The 17,625-nt window shown below is 46.0% G+C and overlaps 1 protein-coding gene across 1 annotated transcript in view; it reads right to left on the minus strand.

The window, feature by feature from the left end:
• Positions 1–17,625, minus strand: part of LOC144762471 (adhesion G protein-coupled receptor F5-like) — a 937,058-nt gene that overhangs the window by 157,746 nt on the left and 761,687 nt on the right. The window contains exon 21 of the mRNA XM_078647684.1: positions 15,266–15,436. Within this exon, the coding sequence (XP_078503810.1) occupies positions 15,266–15,436 (171 nt within the window). The remainder of the gene's footprint in view (positions 1–15,265; positions 15,437–17,625) is intronic.

Genomic DNA, 17,625 nt, shown 5'->3' on the forward strand with positions numbered 1-17,625 from the left:
AAGAAAAAAAGAGAGGAAAAAACCCAAAAATAAAACACACTCCAGTCGTAACCGGGCGAGTTATACAGCAGGGAGCAGGGAGCAGGGCCAGTGGAGGGAGATTTGCACTACTGCAAGTAAAGAACCAATGCGGAAATGAGGATGGCTCCTAAAATGTCAAGGTGAGGGCACTTACCACCACATATGAAGAGAGCATGAGTCGGTAGTAGCAGTGGGTGCAGAATAAGGCACTGAAGCTAGGTGCCAGCAGCTGGAAACTGAGTATGGCAGGTACAGGTGACCATCAGAGGCAACACATAGGGCTGCAACTGAGTGCAGAAGATTAGGGATGGTCGCCACCCCGCCAGAGGTGCAGGTCGGAGTCTGATTCATACGGACTGCAGGGAGTGGTGAACTACAGCAGCAACCCCTCTCCAGGATGAGTGCGCGGACGAAGGAATAAAGATCCCAGCAACTCGGGAGCCGTGACTCCTCATCCAGAAGAGCGCATCAGTAGAAGGTGAGATCGGGGTCTGAAGTGCCATCAGCTTGTGAGCTGTAAGTTCTGTGGACAACCACTGCAATGTCGGGTCTCTGCCTTAAGATGGTGGACTTCCGTCTTCACCACCAGAAGCATAGCCAGGTCTCTGTTAGGCGGAAGGAATTCAGGAAGGCACCGGAGACCGAAGCAAACCCACTGGACAGTAAACTGTGGAGACGAGGAGGACCAATCCAGCTCGTAGACTGCGAGCCTGCTGCTAGAGTGGAGTAGAGATCCGATGGTCGCTGCAACTGTCCCGGAGCCTCGCGGCAGACGTCCAGAGAATCCAGATCATCGGCACAGTTCAGGTACCTAGAGGCAATTCAGACAGTAGATCAAGGGACATACTGGTTCTGACTCAGAAAGGATGGGCCAAATTCTGGGATATACAATTAGAAAGGAATCCAAAGCCTGGGAACCTCTTCGAGGTTCAACCCTCCGGCTGCCATCCTAAGCCCTGATGGAGATGATGCAGGTGGAACTCTTTTAACTTGCTACTTTCAGGGAGTCAATTCCTTAAACTTTCATAGCAAGGCAAAGTCCTTCTTTTGGTGAAGCCCAAAGTGTGCAGCAGGTGCAGTCCTTAAGAGTGCAGTCCTATTGGTGCAGACTAATGGTTCAGCAAGGCTGTCCTTGTTCTTCTTAATTCTTTTAGGCAGGGATCCAAGTTACTTGGCAGCTCTCTAATATTTATCCAGGTTTCTGAGCTTGCAAGCAAGGGGCACTCCTGACAATGGGGCCACCCTCTGCGATGACCGCTTCCACCGAAGTGTGGCATTTTCTTGTCCTAGAGAGCACTGTTCCACAAAAATCTAAATGGAGAAACCGACAGAGTAAAGAATAATATCAATAAGTTAATTCTGTTCTTTAACATAGCACTGCATTGAGAACTAACTGCAGTTTCGTGGCATGCTGCCATTTCTGCCAGAGCAGTTCATTAACGCACGCAGGAGTGGGAATGGATCTCCTGTAATCAGGGAAGCCCTTGTCTGTTTGCTGAATTGTTCTAGTCGTTTAAAGCACTGGATGGGACAGAAATACGTTCACGTGCTAAGCAGCAAACACTGGTGTGCGCATATGCACCGCTGGACCGATACTAAGAAGGTATCCCTATGTGAGGAGGAAAGTGTGCGTGTATGGGATTGTCTGCTTACTCACGGACGGTGGACCGGCTGGGCGACCGTTGAGTGTGACTCCTGTTGACTGGTGATCTGGGGAGCTGAAGTCTTAGAGGTTTTTTCCCGTGATTCAGCTGAGGATGTTTGATACTCCCCGGTGTGTGTTTGAATACGTACATTTGGAATATACATATTTAAGACCTAGAATCCATAACCTAGAGTATTAAGGAGAGCCCGACTTGTATGCCCTTGATGAGGAGGTTGGCTGTATCCCCAGGGCTGTGTCCCTTGGGGGGGGGACCACTTTAGTCTTTAAATTACCCCTGTCCTGATGAAGCCATAAGATACTACTGGCGGAAACGCGACCGCGACTGCGTCGACACCTGCTTAAGGAGTCCTACCACATTGTATATTTTGTGAACAATATTAGGCGCCCTGAATAATCATTACTCTGCTTGTGATTATAGGGAATAATAACTTACGCGCTACAAGGACTACCTTGGTTGTGATATTCCACTCAAACTGAGGAGTGGGTATTGGCTGAAAATTGATTGTGTTCTTTTTTCTTTTTTCTTTTTGTTTAGGGTACACTGTTGTATATATAATGTATATATTGCATTTATAGGTCCTTGTCTTTTGTCTATTGTATATATTTTGGCCACCTTGTCGTGTGATTCATATAATTGTCCTTCTTAAATTATATCATTTAATGACGACAGAAATAACTGTAGAAAACAGGATAATAAAATGTATCTTGTTTTGAAGTAGCCCATGTTTTATTGATTCCTCAGTACCACTTATTCTACTTTTTCATCCTTGCGATGCTCCTTGCCCAGGTATGGGAGGGTAATTTGGTTAGAACCCCTGTTTATTACGTTGTATGGCAGAGACTATCAGCTGTGCTCACCGGGTGCATCATTTGCAAAAATGTATATCAGTATGTACCACTGTTGCCAACACAGTGAGGCTGACAACACCCTGCCATGTGCAACAGAACAAGCAGCAAAATTGCGGGAGTGCAGTGAGAGCCTGCAGTGCAGGGGGCAACAATAGGAACTTCTGGCAAGTCCTTGGGCACCTAGACGAGTTACTCAGGAACTAGTGTAGCAGCTGCAGTGCAGAGCTACAAGGATACAACAGCAACTTTTGTGTCTTTCTAGTGCTGTATCTTGGTTTTTAAACTGTCGAAGTTCATATAATTTCTGGTACAACAGAGCTGGTTGGGGGAGGGGTGGGGGGGCGATTCTCTGGCTGCCATGATGGAGAACTATGTGATCCACGTAGCTAACTTGAAATCCCCAGAGTTGCTCTGAGGTCAAGGACTAGGCATGGGGTCATAAGGTTTTTGAAAGTAGAGGTGTTCTGGTGTTATAGAACTGTCTCCAAGGCTTCCGTGGTTCACAGAGCTGCCACATCGTCCCAGAGTCACACTGGGAGCACACCGCTTTTCAGGGGACAAGGGATCTCCCTGGGAGCCAAGGGGATTGCCAGGGTGTCACGAAACCACTCTAGGATCTCCTGAGCCGGTGTAGAGCATGAAGTTGCCATGGGGTCCCAGAGCAGTTCTGTGGCTCTTTGAATGCTCTAAGGATTAATGAGGTGACCTTTGCACTTAAGCTAACATAATGGACATACAACTCCCCCAGACACCTATGGTGTTGGGCTTCTCAGTGGACCTGAGACATGAGATACTGAGGTCATGGAACAACAACCAACATGCTCACCAGTCCCTGGCTCGTTCTCTCTCTATGGTTGCTTCCTTTTCCGCATCCCATTATGGATGCCGTCCTACGCATTCTATAAATACAAATAATACAGCATGGTAGTTCACTAGTAGAGCCCTAGAGCGGTTATCGGAGAACCACGCACCATGAATAAACAAAAGAAATCACTTGCAGCACCAAAGGCACACATGGGAAAAAGTGAGAATACTTCAAAAATATGTAATCTCAGCTCAGAACAATACGGTGCAACACAGAGTACACAGCTAGTGGGAGAATGGCCCGATCTGTCGCATTAACACACAAGAGGGTACACAGCACAGTACTGTGTATCAGCATTTCCGGTGTTCTAAGGTAGGCGCTACCTTGGCTCTTCTGTATAGATCAGTCGGTGATTCGCCCTGTGGATTTTCGGTCTACCATACGCATGCTTTCGTCCGATATGAGATGAAAGTGAAGAGCCAGAGCTCGACTCAGATGGCAAGTTCTTACCTTCAAAGCTTGGCACCAAATAACAGCGAATATTTGCGTCTGTGCAAGACTTACTGCATACTGCCATGATGGAGCAGGCTAATAAAGCTAAAGTTATAATAAACAAGCAATGCGGGTGGGCGAGAAGGCACAAATGGGAGTGGGGAAGGGGCAAGGGGGGCCGAGAAGTCACAGACTGCGGGAGGGGTTGAGGGGGAGACAGGGAAGCAAAAAGGGTTAGGAGTAAAGGGTCCAGTAGCCGTGGAAGGTGACTAATGATGACATGGGCATCATGAGGAGAGACTAACAGGCCTAAAACCAATCGGAAGGCAGCATTTAGGACCCAGGCCAATGTAAAAGATGGTCGGAACTTCCACGCTATACTGAATATTGAATGCCTCGCAAAGCGAGCAGCGCAGGCGCTGCAACGCTACGCTCGATCTAAAACTGGGGGTGATCAGGGCAAAAAGGATGACCTTCTCACAATTGCCTTTACCACCCTTTCCTCAGTTTGTATACTGTGCCAGCCACAATTACCCCCACTCTGCCTTTGACATACTACTACTCAAATCTCTTATGCTCACTCTCAGTACCCAACCTCTTTTCTGACCTGCCATAATAGTGTAATCCCTTACCAGTTATGAAGATATGATCCTCAATTTCTCTCTAAGACTACTGTGATCTTCCGCGATCTACTTGCATGTACCATGAGACATAGCATTCCTTCAGGACACACACTTGACCCCTACAGTATGTGACTATTTCTGCAAAGACTGGGTGGACTGGGTCATCTTTGCCAGTAGGTCAACTCCCCTTCAACTACAGACACTGTGAGGGGCTCGATTAAATCACTGTCCCACATAGTTATACAGTCATAGGCTGAACTGGGGGGGCACAACATTTATGTTAAGCTTAAAATCCGGACAATGGGCCTCATTGTCATATCAATGTATGCCCTAACCAGCTGTATAGCAGACTTCTTCAGTTCGCTCACATGACTCCATGCCTCTTTTCACAAGGCGCAGGTTTTGGTAGAAGCAGACTGAAATGTTGCAAACAATCTTATTTTTGAAGTGTCTGGCACTGCCAATACCCACCACACTTGAGATGCCTTCTGTCAGATTTAATTCAAAACCAATCCCAGATTAAACCCTAAAGCTTTCTTCACCCGCGGAAAAGAGACTATGGGGCAGATTTACAAGGAAGTGTTGCAGCGTGGCAACGGAAGCCCTTTGGCCTCGCCACACTGAGGCTCTTCCAAAGAACAATAATGTGACATATTGACAATAATATGTCTCATTCCTCTGCTCTCTCCTGCACTGGAGCACAAACAGCTCCCATGCGCCAGTGCAGACACTCTTGCACCATGGTGCAAGCATGCCTGCGTCATGGGGAGTTTGTTTTGGTGCAGGAATGGGGCACCTCTACCCATTCCATGCTAGAAACGCCTGATGGTATGGGTTCGAGCACCGGGTGGTGGCACTCAACAATTTCCTAATGAGTTTTGCTAATAATTCTTGGAGATTCCCGATATTTGAAAATATTTCATTTTATACTCTTTGTTTTTATTTAATGTTTTTGTATGTACTTGGTGCTGTGATAATATCTGTATTTGGTGACTGATACTTTCAGACTGATACCACGGTTCTTGTTTGAGTTTTCCTTTTTCTTGCCTTTTATTTTTCTTGGACATCTTAGCCACTGCCTTGTTAGGATGAGATCTGCTATGTTATTCAGCAATTACTTTTTGTTGAATGCCTATTCTTGATTTTCAATCTCAATAAAGAAAAGTGATTTAAAAAAAAAAGCCAACAGCTTGTGGATATTATCACACCTTATCACTGTTACTTTCTTTTGTGAATTTGCTTCATTCACCTCAAGCCTGAACAGGGTATTCTCAGTGACTGCACTAATGGGTGTGGCATTCTGCTCTGAACGTAAGGCCTGATTATTAGTTTGATCGTGTGGGAGCAGGGCTGCACCACAGAACTCCACCACCGACCAGTCAGCTGGATTCCATCTGTAAACCCGGCAGGTGGTCCTGAGGCAGCTGGCCCATGGGGCTGCAATGCAAAGGCTCATAGGAGAGCGCTGTGGGACAGCCACAACATGTTCCAGCACAGCACAACTGTAAAGTACAAGCAGTGCAGGAACTGGTGGAGCAGAAAGTGGTGTGCCCCCTGCATGCACCCTCGTGCACTGAGGCACCTATTAGTTTTCTCACCGCCACCCTTTTCATGACAGGCTTACCACTATGAAAAGCAGGGCAGTAAACTCATAATGCTGCACGGCCAGACTATTGTGGCTTCAGATCGCTGCAAGACCACCAGGAATTGTGGATCCCTTCTGGTAGCTGTGGTTCTATGACGGTTCAACTACCAAAGTTATAATACGACGGTCAGATCGCCAGTGCAGCTACTGTGGGTTTGACGGACCATCGGATAGCCAAACTCATAGTCAAGCCCTTAGTGAATGCTGGGAAAACCTGTTGGAAACCATTGAAACAAAAAAACACAGAAGTTCTGGAAGCTGATACAGGCAGCATCAGAACAACCTGTTGGGGCCATAAACTGTGTGGTAGAAGAAGCCGCATGGGAGGAATATTTGAAGGATTTGCATAGTACACGTGGTGTACCTGAAGTAGGAGAAACGTTGCATTGGGGTGGGCCAGAGGAAGATTTAAAAATAGACTTCACAGGAGAGAATGTGAAGAACACTATAAATAAGTTAAAGCTAACCGGAGCAGCAGGCCCCAATAACCTACCAGCTATTATAATAAAGTCTCAAATAGATTGGTGGGCTGAATTTCTGTTACATATGGTTTTAGACATTTTAGATTTAGGAAGAATCCCAAACAACTGGAAGGGTGCGGTAATTACACCTATGCAAAAGAAGGGTGACATGAAAGCCCCGAAATATTATAGATTGATCAATCAGCTGGACATAGGGGAGAAAGTCTTTGCAAAAATAATATTAAGTAGACTGAAGGATCAGGTGGAGCAGCAGTCGATTGTGCCCGTAGAACAGGGTAGCTTCAAGGAGGTACACTCCACTATCGCCCTATGGACAGTGGCACGGAAGTCAATTGAGCAAAGAGGGCAGCTATATTGCTGTTTCGTGGACTTCTGGGCAGTGTTTGACTTAGTGGACCGTAAATGTCTTTGGGAGACTCTGACCCTATATGACATCCCAGAAGGTCTGCTGGCCATAATTCAAGAGCTACAAAGAGGGAATTGGGTGCAGATCTTTAAGGATATGGTGGGGTCCTTGACATCGAAAATAGCTATTGAGAACGGTCTCAGACAGGGCTGTGTATTGGTCACCTTACTCTTTGCCATGGTTCTGGAAGATTTGCCCTCGACCTTAGAGGTTGATAGAATTGCCAGCCCGAAAATGAAAGGTAAACAATTATCATGCCTATTGTATGCAGACGATCTAGTAATTTTTTATCATACCGAGTTAGGCCACCAAAGGAAGCTAAATACATTTAGAAAGTACTGTGTCAAAGCATTTAACTGTAAACTTGGATAAAACCAAATTTCTATGCTTTGGTAGAAGAGACCCCAGGTGTAGTTGGTTCTTGGGCCCATTAAAATTTGAAATTGTGAGTGAGTACAAATACCTTGGGTACTGGTCTGATAGTACTCTAATGTGGCACACAGACTTAGGAGTCCAGAAAGCAAAGGCCTTTACATCGGCATGGGGGATAAAAAATGTAATCGGGACTATGGAGACACGTCCCATAGACTGCTGTTAAAGGCCTATAGTGCAATGACCCTTGACCCTGTCACCAGGCAGGTCGCTCCCCTCACCTCCACACAGCCCCACCTGTGTGCCTTGAGCCGGCTGCTGCCGCTCCCATCTGGTTCGTGCCCCCCATTTTCCATTGCTTTCATTCTGCTCTGCCAATTGCTGTACTATGTTTAGTTTTGTTATCTTACCCATGTTTTTCATTTTTTGCCAGCACTGTAGTCTTTTTCCCCCTCTGTGCCCCTCTTTTGCCTTCTGTAACGCCGGCCCGCTCCCCCATTCCACTTCCCGCTGCTGCATGCCCGCACCCGTGCTTTCCCATTCACCACCCCGGTCCCGCCTCCCAGCTGCTCCTCCCTCCCACACCCTCTCATATGGAGGCCGGGCAGCGGTAAAGAGAGGGACACTTGACCCTGTCACAAGGCAGTTCGCTCCCCTCACTGCCACACAGCCCCACCTGTGTGCCCTGAGCCCGCTGCTGCCGCTCGCATCTGGTTCATACCATGCATTTTTCATTGTCTGCATTCTGCTCTGCCAATTGGCGTACTGTGTTTAGTTTTGTTATCTTGCCCGTGTTCTTCATTTTTCGCCATCACTGTTGTCTTTTTCCCCCTCTGTGTCCCTATTTTGCCTTCTGTAACCCCCGCCCATTCCCCCATTCGGCTTCCCGCCACTTTGTCCCCTGCGGCCCACCCCCCTGCTTTCCCATTTCCTGCCCCGCTCCTGCCTCCCAGCTGCTCCTCCCTCCCACAACCCCTCATATGGAGGCCGCGCGCCTAAGGCAAGCCCACCTGCGCCCGTCCGCGCCTGGACTGCGGCCAGCACCCGAATCCCTGGCACTCCAAACACCACGATGCCCGGATCCGCTACAACTCCACCGCCCCCCACGCACTCAGCGCCGGATGATCACGCACCTGCTGCCTGGCCGCCCGAAGCACACCCAAGGACCCTTCTCCTGCCAGAACTGCAGCTTCACCCGCATCCAGCCCGGCCAACCCACCTACCGAAGAATCAAACTTCATCAGATGCATCCTGCTCAACACCCGCTCCGCCCGCAAGCACACCGTCGAAATCTGGGACCTGCCCGACACCAACGCCCCAGACGTCGCCTTCCTGACGGACACCTGGCTGAACCCCTCCTCAGCACCCGACATCACCATAGCCATTCTGGAAGGCTACAAGATCACCCGCAAGGACCACACCAACGGAGTAGGAGGAGGAATTGCCATCATCCACAGGAACACTCTCAAAATCTCGACATACACCGATAACACCCTCAGCACCGCCGAATACCTGCACTTCCAGATCCAAAATGACACCCTCAGAGGCACCCTCGTCTACAGACCCCCCGGGCCCGACCACAGTTCAGCTTCTCCATAGCTGACTTCGTCAGCACACATGCCCTCGCCTCCACGGACTACATCCTCCTCGGGGACCTGAACTTCCACTTTGAGCGAAGGTCATCGAAAAGGCTGTCAACAAACAACTGACCAGCTTCCTCGAGGAGAACAACATCCTGGACCCGTCCCAGTCCGGGTTCCGCAGCAACACAGCACCGGAACTGCCCTCATCGCTGCCACTGATGACATCAGGACCACCACCGCACCCAGCAGATGCCTCGCCGCCACTGGAGCAAAGTCACAGAAGGCCAGCTAACCACCACCCTCGCCCAGAGCTCACCCGCAGACCCGACCGACCCCAACACCGCAGCCCGCAGCTCCGACCGTGGATCAACGACTGCACCAACACCCATGTCCCACTCAAGAAACCCTCCAACACCCACACCAGCAAGAAAACCAGCTGGTTCACAAAAGACCTCCAGGCCTCCAAGCCAACCTGCCGAAAACTCGAAAGAAACTGGATCAGTGAACGAACACCGGAAAGCTACCCACCCCACAAGAACGCCACCTGGAGACACCACCACCTCATCAGATCCGCCAAAAGGACCTCCTTCAAAAACCGCGTAGACAACAAAGCACAAAACAGCAAAGAGCTCTTCAAGATCGTGAGGGAACTCTCCAACCCCAGCTCCAACACCAACGACATCCCACCTTCACAAGACTTGTGCGACTCGCTGGACACCTTCTTCCATTGCAAGATCGCAAATATCCATGACAGCTTCGAGGCCGTCACCACCCCGGCAACCACTGAGATCCCGGCTCCCACGACCACCACCCGCACCAACCGCCTGCTCTCCTGGACCAACATCAGTGACGACTACACCATCAGGATCATGAACACCATCCACTCCAGATCCCCAGAAGACTCCTGCCCACACCACATCTTCAACAAAGCCAGCAGCACCATTGCACCCCATTTCCGGAAAACCATCAACATCTTCTTCGAGACAGCTACCTTTCCGGATAGCTGGAAGCACGCAGAGATCAACGCCTTATTCAAGAAACCCAAGGTGGACCCCAAGGACCTCAAGAACTTTCTACTCATCTCCCTGCTCCCGTTCCTGGCGAAGGTCATCGAAAAGGCTGTCAACAAACAACGACCAGCTTCCTCGAGGAGAACAACATCCTGGACCCGTCCCAGTCCAGGGTCGGCAGCAACACAGCATCGAAACTGCCCTCATCGCCACCACTGATGACAACAGGACTCTGCTAGACAACAGAGAAACTGCGGCCCTCATCCTCCTAGACATGTCAGCCGCCTTTGACACGGTCTGCCACCGCACACAACGAACACGCCTCTACGACGCCGGAATACAAGAGAAGGCCCTGGACTCGACCTCCTCCTTCATCTCCGGCAGAACACAGAGCGTACGCCTCCCCCCTACCGCTACAAAGCGACCAGGATCATCTGCTGCATACCCCAAGGCTCATCCCTCAGCCCAATGTTGTTCAAGGTCTACATGGTGTCGACGGCACGACCTCAACATCATCTCCTACGCCGACGACACCCAGCTGATCCTCTCCCTCACCAAAGACCCCCACACCGCCAAAACCAACCTCCACGAAGGAATGAAGGCTGTCGCCGACTGGATGAGGAACAGCTGACTGAAGCTGAACTTGGACAAGACGGAGGTCCTCATCCTCAGATCCAGCCCCTCGGCCTGGGACGACTTGTGGTGGCTGACTGCACTAGGAACACCCCCAACACCCATCGACCACGAACGCAACCTAGGGGTCATCCTCGACTCTACCCTCTCCATGACGAAGCAGGTCAACACCGTCTCCTCCTCCTGCTTCAACACCCTCTGCATGCTTCGCAGGATCTTCAAGTGCGTCCCCACCGAAATGAGAAGGACGGTCACCCAGGCCTGGTCAGCAGTAGAATGGACTACGGAAACGCACTCAACGTAGCAGCCCCAGCCAAACTCCTGAAACGGCTCCAACGATTCAGAACTCCTCCGCACACCTCATCCTCGACATCCCTAGCCGCAGCCACATCACACCCCACCTGAGAGACCTGCACAGGCTCCCTGTCAACAAGAGGATAACCTTCAAACTCCTCGCCCACGCACAAAAGGCACTCCACAACACCGGACCAGCGTACCTCAACAGTCGGCTCCGCCTCCACACCCCCACCCGCTAGCTCCATTCCGCAGACCGCACCCTCGCTACCGTCCCCCGCATCCGCCGACAGCAGATCATTCTCCCACCTAGCCGCCAAGACATGGAACACCCTCCCCATCCGCCTACGGCAGACCGAAGACCTTCTGACCATCAGGAGATTTCTCAAGACCTGGCCCTTCGAACAGTAGCAGCTTCCCCCCCTAGTGCCTTGAGACCCTCACGGGTATGTAGTGCGCTTTCCAAATGCGTTGATTGATTGATTGATTGAATGATAGCCCCTCAAGTACTGTGCGGAGCAGAAGTTCTTTACCTAAGTGGTAAAAGTGGCTGGGATCCAGAAGAAGTGAAGTGTTTAAAATCCCTATTGTCATTACCAGGCTCAGCAATGATTCAGTTCATCAAAATTGAGCTAGGAATGATATCTTGGAGTATACAGGGTGAAGTGACTCTGTTAAAGTTCTGGAAATGACAGGATCCCGTAGCGGTATAAAAAGGCATCTCAATGGTGTAGGAATGAGATTCGGCTTAGTAGTTCAAAATGGGCCAAGGAGACTAGAAAGAAATTGTACACGGTTTGCAGAAATTACTAAGAGTACACTCAGATCCTAAGGGCAGGAACTGTCCAGTAGGGTAGATGGGGAGTACCTGAGTAAGAAAAAATCGGTTCAATTGATGAGGGCTACCTGGCTGAACGAGGCCTGGTACCCATACCCAGCCTGAGCACGTTACCTAATGACTGGCTCAGATGCAAAATTTTAAGACTGAGAATTGGCATTAACCCTTGGATGACAAATGAGAAAATAAAAGCAGTAATGATGCAGCCCGATGGCAATTGTATATGTGCGCTGGGAACGAAATGTGACATTCCGCATATATTAGTAGATTGTGTAACAGTTTTAGCCCAGCAGAAATTATTCTTACGCTCTATTTTTTTTTTTTTAATGTGGCACTGAATCACAGGGTCACACTGTAGACCTACTCACATACATGCCAAATCTTGATATTGCAATTGCAATTGGAAGATATATGAAGGCTGTAAAAAGTTTTTTATGGAAAAATGAATTTGAGAATATAGGTGCTAATCGAACTGGGTTTATAGAGATTTTAAAGGATGAATTCCATCAATCTGCACTTATTTATTATATACATTTTTTAACTAACTTTAAAACGTTTAATTACTTTCAGTGGGGGTGCTGATACTGTTTACATTAAGAAATTACGTTACTATGTTACTCATTCTATGGATATTCATGTTTTCCTTTATTTTTTGCCCATAGGTTACCTATCTTAATGGAATTATTGATGAAATTGGGACAATTTGAGGCTATTTCTATAAGTTGTTTTAATGCTGTTTGAAGACCAACGGTTTAAATAAACGTTGCCTTTGTACTAAACTGAACGTAGTTATGTCTAAATTCTAAGTCATAACACCTGTGAAATAACAAGAGACATCTTCAGTTTTCCTTCCTAGCTTTGTTCAAGCTCTGTACTACATACATCTTAGCTGTCAGCCAGGGGCTCCTACTGCCAGGCCTTAGCTGCATTTTTCTCAGCTCAGAACACCATTGCAGAGACAGACAGTGACCTTCTTCAAGCATTGAAGCTGATTGCAAACAGGTTTGTTATTCAACCAAGTATGCGTGTTGGAGACGACTTAAAAACCTCATATGGCACTTTCATAATAAGAAGGTTTAGCAAAGGACTAGTAAACCATCAAAATGTTGCAATAATTCTTATTTTACTGCTTAATTAACAGTAGTGTTGTCACTATTCTATTTGTTTTCATAGCAACATCTGGTGTATAAACTCTGCACTAGATCACTATTAATACTAGATCACAAAAGTAAAACTACAGGTGATAAAATGTACATGTGTAAGTTTACATTTAAATTTGTTTGTAAGTTTACTACTGTTGGCTACTCGCCATTTATGAGTGTACATTTCTACACAGTATAGACTTGTATGTCTTGGCCTCCTGAAAGTAGAGTGAGGAGGCGAATTTACAAATGTAAAGTTATAACTTATAACTTTTCACATGTAGGCAGAGATCTCTGCCACCAGGGTAGAGATCTCCCCATAATAAAGAATTGGAAAACGTTAAAAGTGTGTTAAACTTTAAAAACAAATAGAAAAAGTATTCTAATGCTAAATATTAATGACAATACCTTTATATATGATAAATGAAAATTGTATTGTATTTTAAGATTTATTAAAACACTTAAAGTAAAGTTTTATATTTATTTAGTATGTATTAAAAACTACTATAAGTTATGTATAGATTTATTTTTAAATACACTTATTTTTAAAGTAAAAATATTATTAAAATAATTTAAACTAAAATACTATTTACTTTTTATTTGAAAGTAATTATTAACAACACATTCCATTTATATATATTTTTAAAAAGTTGAAAACAATTAATGTATTTAAACATGATTTCCTACTGGGTTCTATTATCTTTCCCTACCTCCATTATTTTCTATAAAAGGGTGTTGCAGGCCATTTGTGCTGCTAGACTTGCTCCGGATGTGAGCTGCAACATACTACAAAATGTAGTTTGTGAGTAGACCATCCATGAGGCTAGAGGCTCAACATTCACTAATACAAACAATCCTGTATTCTCACAGGGTGGAATGTTACTCTTAATCACCATCTTCAAGTAATGTGTTGGGGGTTTGTGGGTCAAAGTCTGCCAGATTCCCAGCCTCAGGTTGGGAAGTTGACTAAGCATGCGATTTCCTGAGGGTTTTGGATTTTTAATTAACTGGGATGTATTTGTTTCTAGACTTGCAAAACATATCAAAATTACCTCAAAACACCTGGCAGAACAGGACATAGTGACAATGAAGAGGTACTGCGAACATGACAAGCTAAGAGGGGCATGAGGGTTACTGGTACAATAAATATATAAATGCATGTGGGCCCAGTAACAGAGAAAAGGGGAAGCAATGGGGGAAGTCCTTGACAGCAAAGAACAAGGAATTGAGGCCTAGGCCATTTATGGTGAACTCAAATCTTTGAACTGATGGTTAGAAAAAGATCTCAGGAGCAAGCGTGGAACTTGTCTGAGAAGCACTACACCTGAGAATAGTAAAGGTAAAATGATCATCAGACTCTGGCCCAGAGCAAGGAAGAGGAAGGCAGAGCGAAAGGAGGAAGAGAAAGGTTGGAATTAGAGACTATGGGCGAAATCAAGTATGGAAAAGAGCCAGTGGGAGTGAGATAAAGAGTCTGAAAATGTAGGGTGGTGCAAAAAATGGGAATGCAGTAGAATCAAAATAAGGCCGCCAAACATTGGAGTCACGCAAAATGATGGAGCCCCCCTGAAGAATGTGATTAGGGGCTCCGGAGTCTCCCATATCTCACAGATATTCATTGGCCTGGGACTGGTTGGCCTCACCCGAAAGGTTAAGGTCTTTCTGATGTGCTGGGACCACCCCACGCCCCCTCCAAGCAGGGGCTGCAGGGGCCTACTTTATGCCCCTGCAGTCTAAGCATTCAACATCCCCGACATTCCTAAGACAATGCTTGTACTAAATGAAGTCAATAGGAAAGGTAATTCCAACTCTTGTCAATATTCTGGACTCGCATTTTACATCCACTTTCTTTTCCCTACTTTTTCAAACGGTTTCTACATCTCTCACATGCATCCAAAACACATGTGACGCCTCGAACAAGAATCCGGCAGGAGTACAAGACCATTGGCAAAAAACACAAACAGCACACGTCACTACTACACAAGACACAACACTTTCATATCCGCTCTTCTCTTAAATTAACCATTGCGTTCAGTGATGAGTTAGCGTTTTTCACTAATTTCAAAAAGGCTGTAAATCGGCGACTTTTTTGCGTTGGTAACTCCTTTTCAAGCCTCCTCACTGTCTCTTCATATTCCTCGCTCCCCCTTTATCTCTTCACATTTGCTGGTTCTGACTTTGGAATGTGCTACGGCCCCTTGTGCCACTTTTTCGTCATTTTTAACATGGGAAAGGTGACGTACGGGTGGTGCAAGGGGCTTGTAAATAAGCCTCCCTATGTTTAAAAAACAACAACAATATAGAACTGCGTTTTAAAAGTTAGTTGTATTGATAGATAGTTATCAAATCGCAGGCTGGTTCTCAACCCGTTATCAAAGAGAGGCCTTTCGAAGCCTCAGCTTACCTGCATCATGGTGTCGTCTACATTTTTGGTAACTTCTGAAAGAGTTTTCAAAATGTTAACTACTGCATTCACAGTTGCAAATGTAGTTATGGTTGTTTGAACTGCAGTTACATTAGCACTGAGATTGTCAAGAAAAACAGGTATTTCAGATGGCGGCTTTGCCTGTAATTCCTAAAAACAGAGAATAGAATGGTGATATCAGTAACATTCCCCGCATACAATTAGAGTATCAAAAACGGTAACATTGCTATACTAGCTTAAAATGATCAGTTAGGCCGTTTACTCTATTATTCACAGTTACTAATCGCATTAACATTTACAAGTCAAATATAAATTTGCCAAATGCTTTCTATAACTAAATCGTTTTACAGGTGAGGTAGGCTTTCAGATAAATATTCATCTAAAAGCCTACCTAACAGAGAAAACGAGGGTGATCTACAGAGGGGTGCCAACCCACAATACATTAAACAAAACGTGCAACATTATATAGAAACATGTCTTTTCTTTTACAGCCACCATAGAAATAATCAATCTACATTTAATTTAAATAAGAAGGTGCTTATTAAAATGGCAAACATTTAAATCATTTTATTTTTGTATTGTTGCGGTTAGCACACTTTTTGCCTTTATATCTGTAAATAAAACATATATAATTTTCGAAATTAATAAAACTCTTTTTATCAGCCTTGCTAAGACCAGATGCTGAGTCTCTCCACCAATGTTTTATTAAATCTGTGAATCCCTTCTAGCCTACTGCCCTTTGTTGAAGGAGCACTGAGTCACTGAACAATCTAAGCAGCTTTCTCATAATGGCCAGAGAGGGATGCTCATGTCCGCATCTACAAATCATCTACAAGCCCATAATACAACTGCATCATGAATGCTTCAAACTCCGAGATTTACAGGCAAGAGAGCTCTTGATTTCACCGTAGAAAGAAATGCGGTTTTTCAAAAGCTTTTCTTCCAAGCAGGATAAAGAAATTTTTAATACCATTTAGAAATGGGTAGATATGGTCCTGGGCAGCACTGAACTTCAGTAGTTTAGTGTAAGTAAATTCACCTTCCTTTGTATGGTTACGGGCAATGGAGTAGTTAGACCCTAGGCAGTCCCCGCGTTTTCTGCCACGCGGAGGCCACATGTTGGGGGGGGATGGTGCTGGCGATGCCTGCGTTTCCTTCCCATGCCCCCTCCCCTTGCTATGCCACTGGTTACCACTACTTCATTTGCCTGAAAAACGGAAAGTTTCAACGCTCTAAAGTGAGTTGTTCAGTCTGCTGTGGTAAGATGGTGTGCATTGTCTTCCCCCAGTGCAATCCCCTTTACTATGGGAGAAAATATTTATAACGGGAGCAACAAAAGATGAGAGCAGGCTCTCCTGTTGCTCGGGTTATGGAAGCTGTAGATCAGGATAAATCAATCGCAATAAAAAAAAAATGTCAAACACACCTTATCACCTTAGTGCCTGCACTGACCTTTGTCGGTGCTGCAATGCCCTTCCCTCACACAGCCAATTCTGAATTTGCTTCCTGTAATCTTGTGCTATTGGGTATCCACAAACTGCAGACACCATCACATACTGTTGCTTAGGGTATTTTCAGCACTTGACTTTACACCTTGCCCGTCTTTTCATTTTCAGCATCAACCAATATCCTTCATGAACCTATTCATATTTTAGCCATGGAGGGGCAAGATGTAGCAAACTTTTTACTGGTCACAAACCTAAAGATTCAGTAAATTAGAGATAATACATTTTTGATGCACTAAGCACATTTTACGATTTGGAAAACTTTTTTCTGAATCGTAAAATGTGTTAAGAAAAGGTACTTTTTTAATTTTTGAAAGGCCATGTTCTGAGAGTTCAATCCAAAAACCGAATGGATTCCAGTGTATCAATGGCTTCTAACAGTTGCAAACATTGAAAAGTTACTTACTACCAAGTTAGAGTTGGAATAGTAACTTGATACCTCACTTGTGTGGGTGTCCAATGCAGAATTGGCTAAAAACATTTTTTTTAAATGTAGACCTTTGAATTCTCGGTGCTATACCCTTATTCCCTATGTTTTGGGTTCTTCCCAGTCACAGGTCCTTGCCCCCCCCTTCCCATCCCCTCCACGAGTGAGGTATCATTTTACTCGGGAGACTAAGGGAACACTGTGGGGTAGGACATTTGTGCCGGCACAATGATTCCACAAAAATATGTGGAAAATTTGTTTTTTTCAGCTAAATTTGAGGTTTGCAGGGGATTCTGGGTAGAAAAACGTTGGGAATCCATGCAAGTCAAACCTCTCTGTACTCCCCATGGTGTCTAGTTTTTAGAAATGTGTGGGTTTGGTAGTTTCCTAAAATGGCTGCCGAGCCT

The sequence above is a fragment of the Lissotriton helveticus genome, chromosome 6 (genome assembly GCF_964261635.1).
Source record: "Lissotriton helveticus chromosome 6, aLisHel1.1, whole genome shotgun sequence".
NCBI lineage: Eukaryota > Metazoa > Chordata > Amphibia > Caudata > Salamandridae > Lissotriton > Lissotriton helveticus.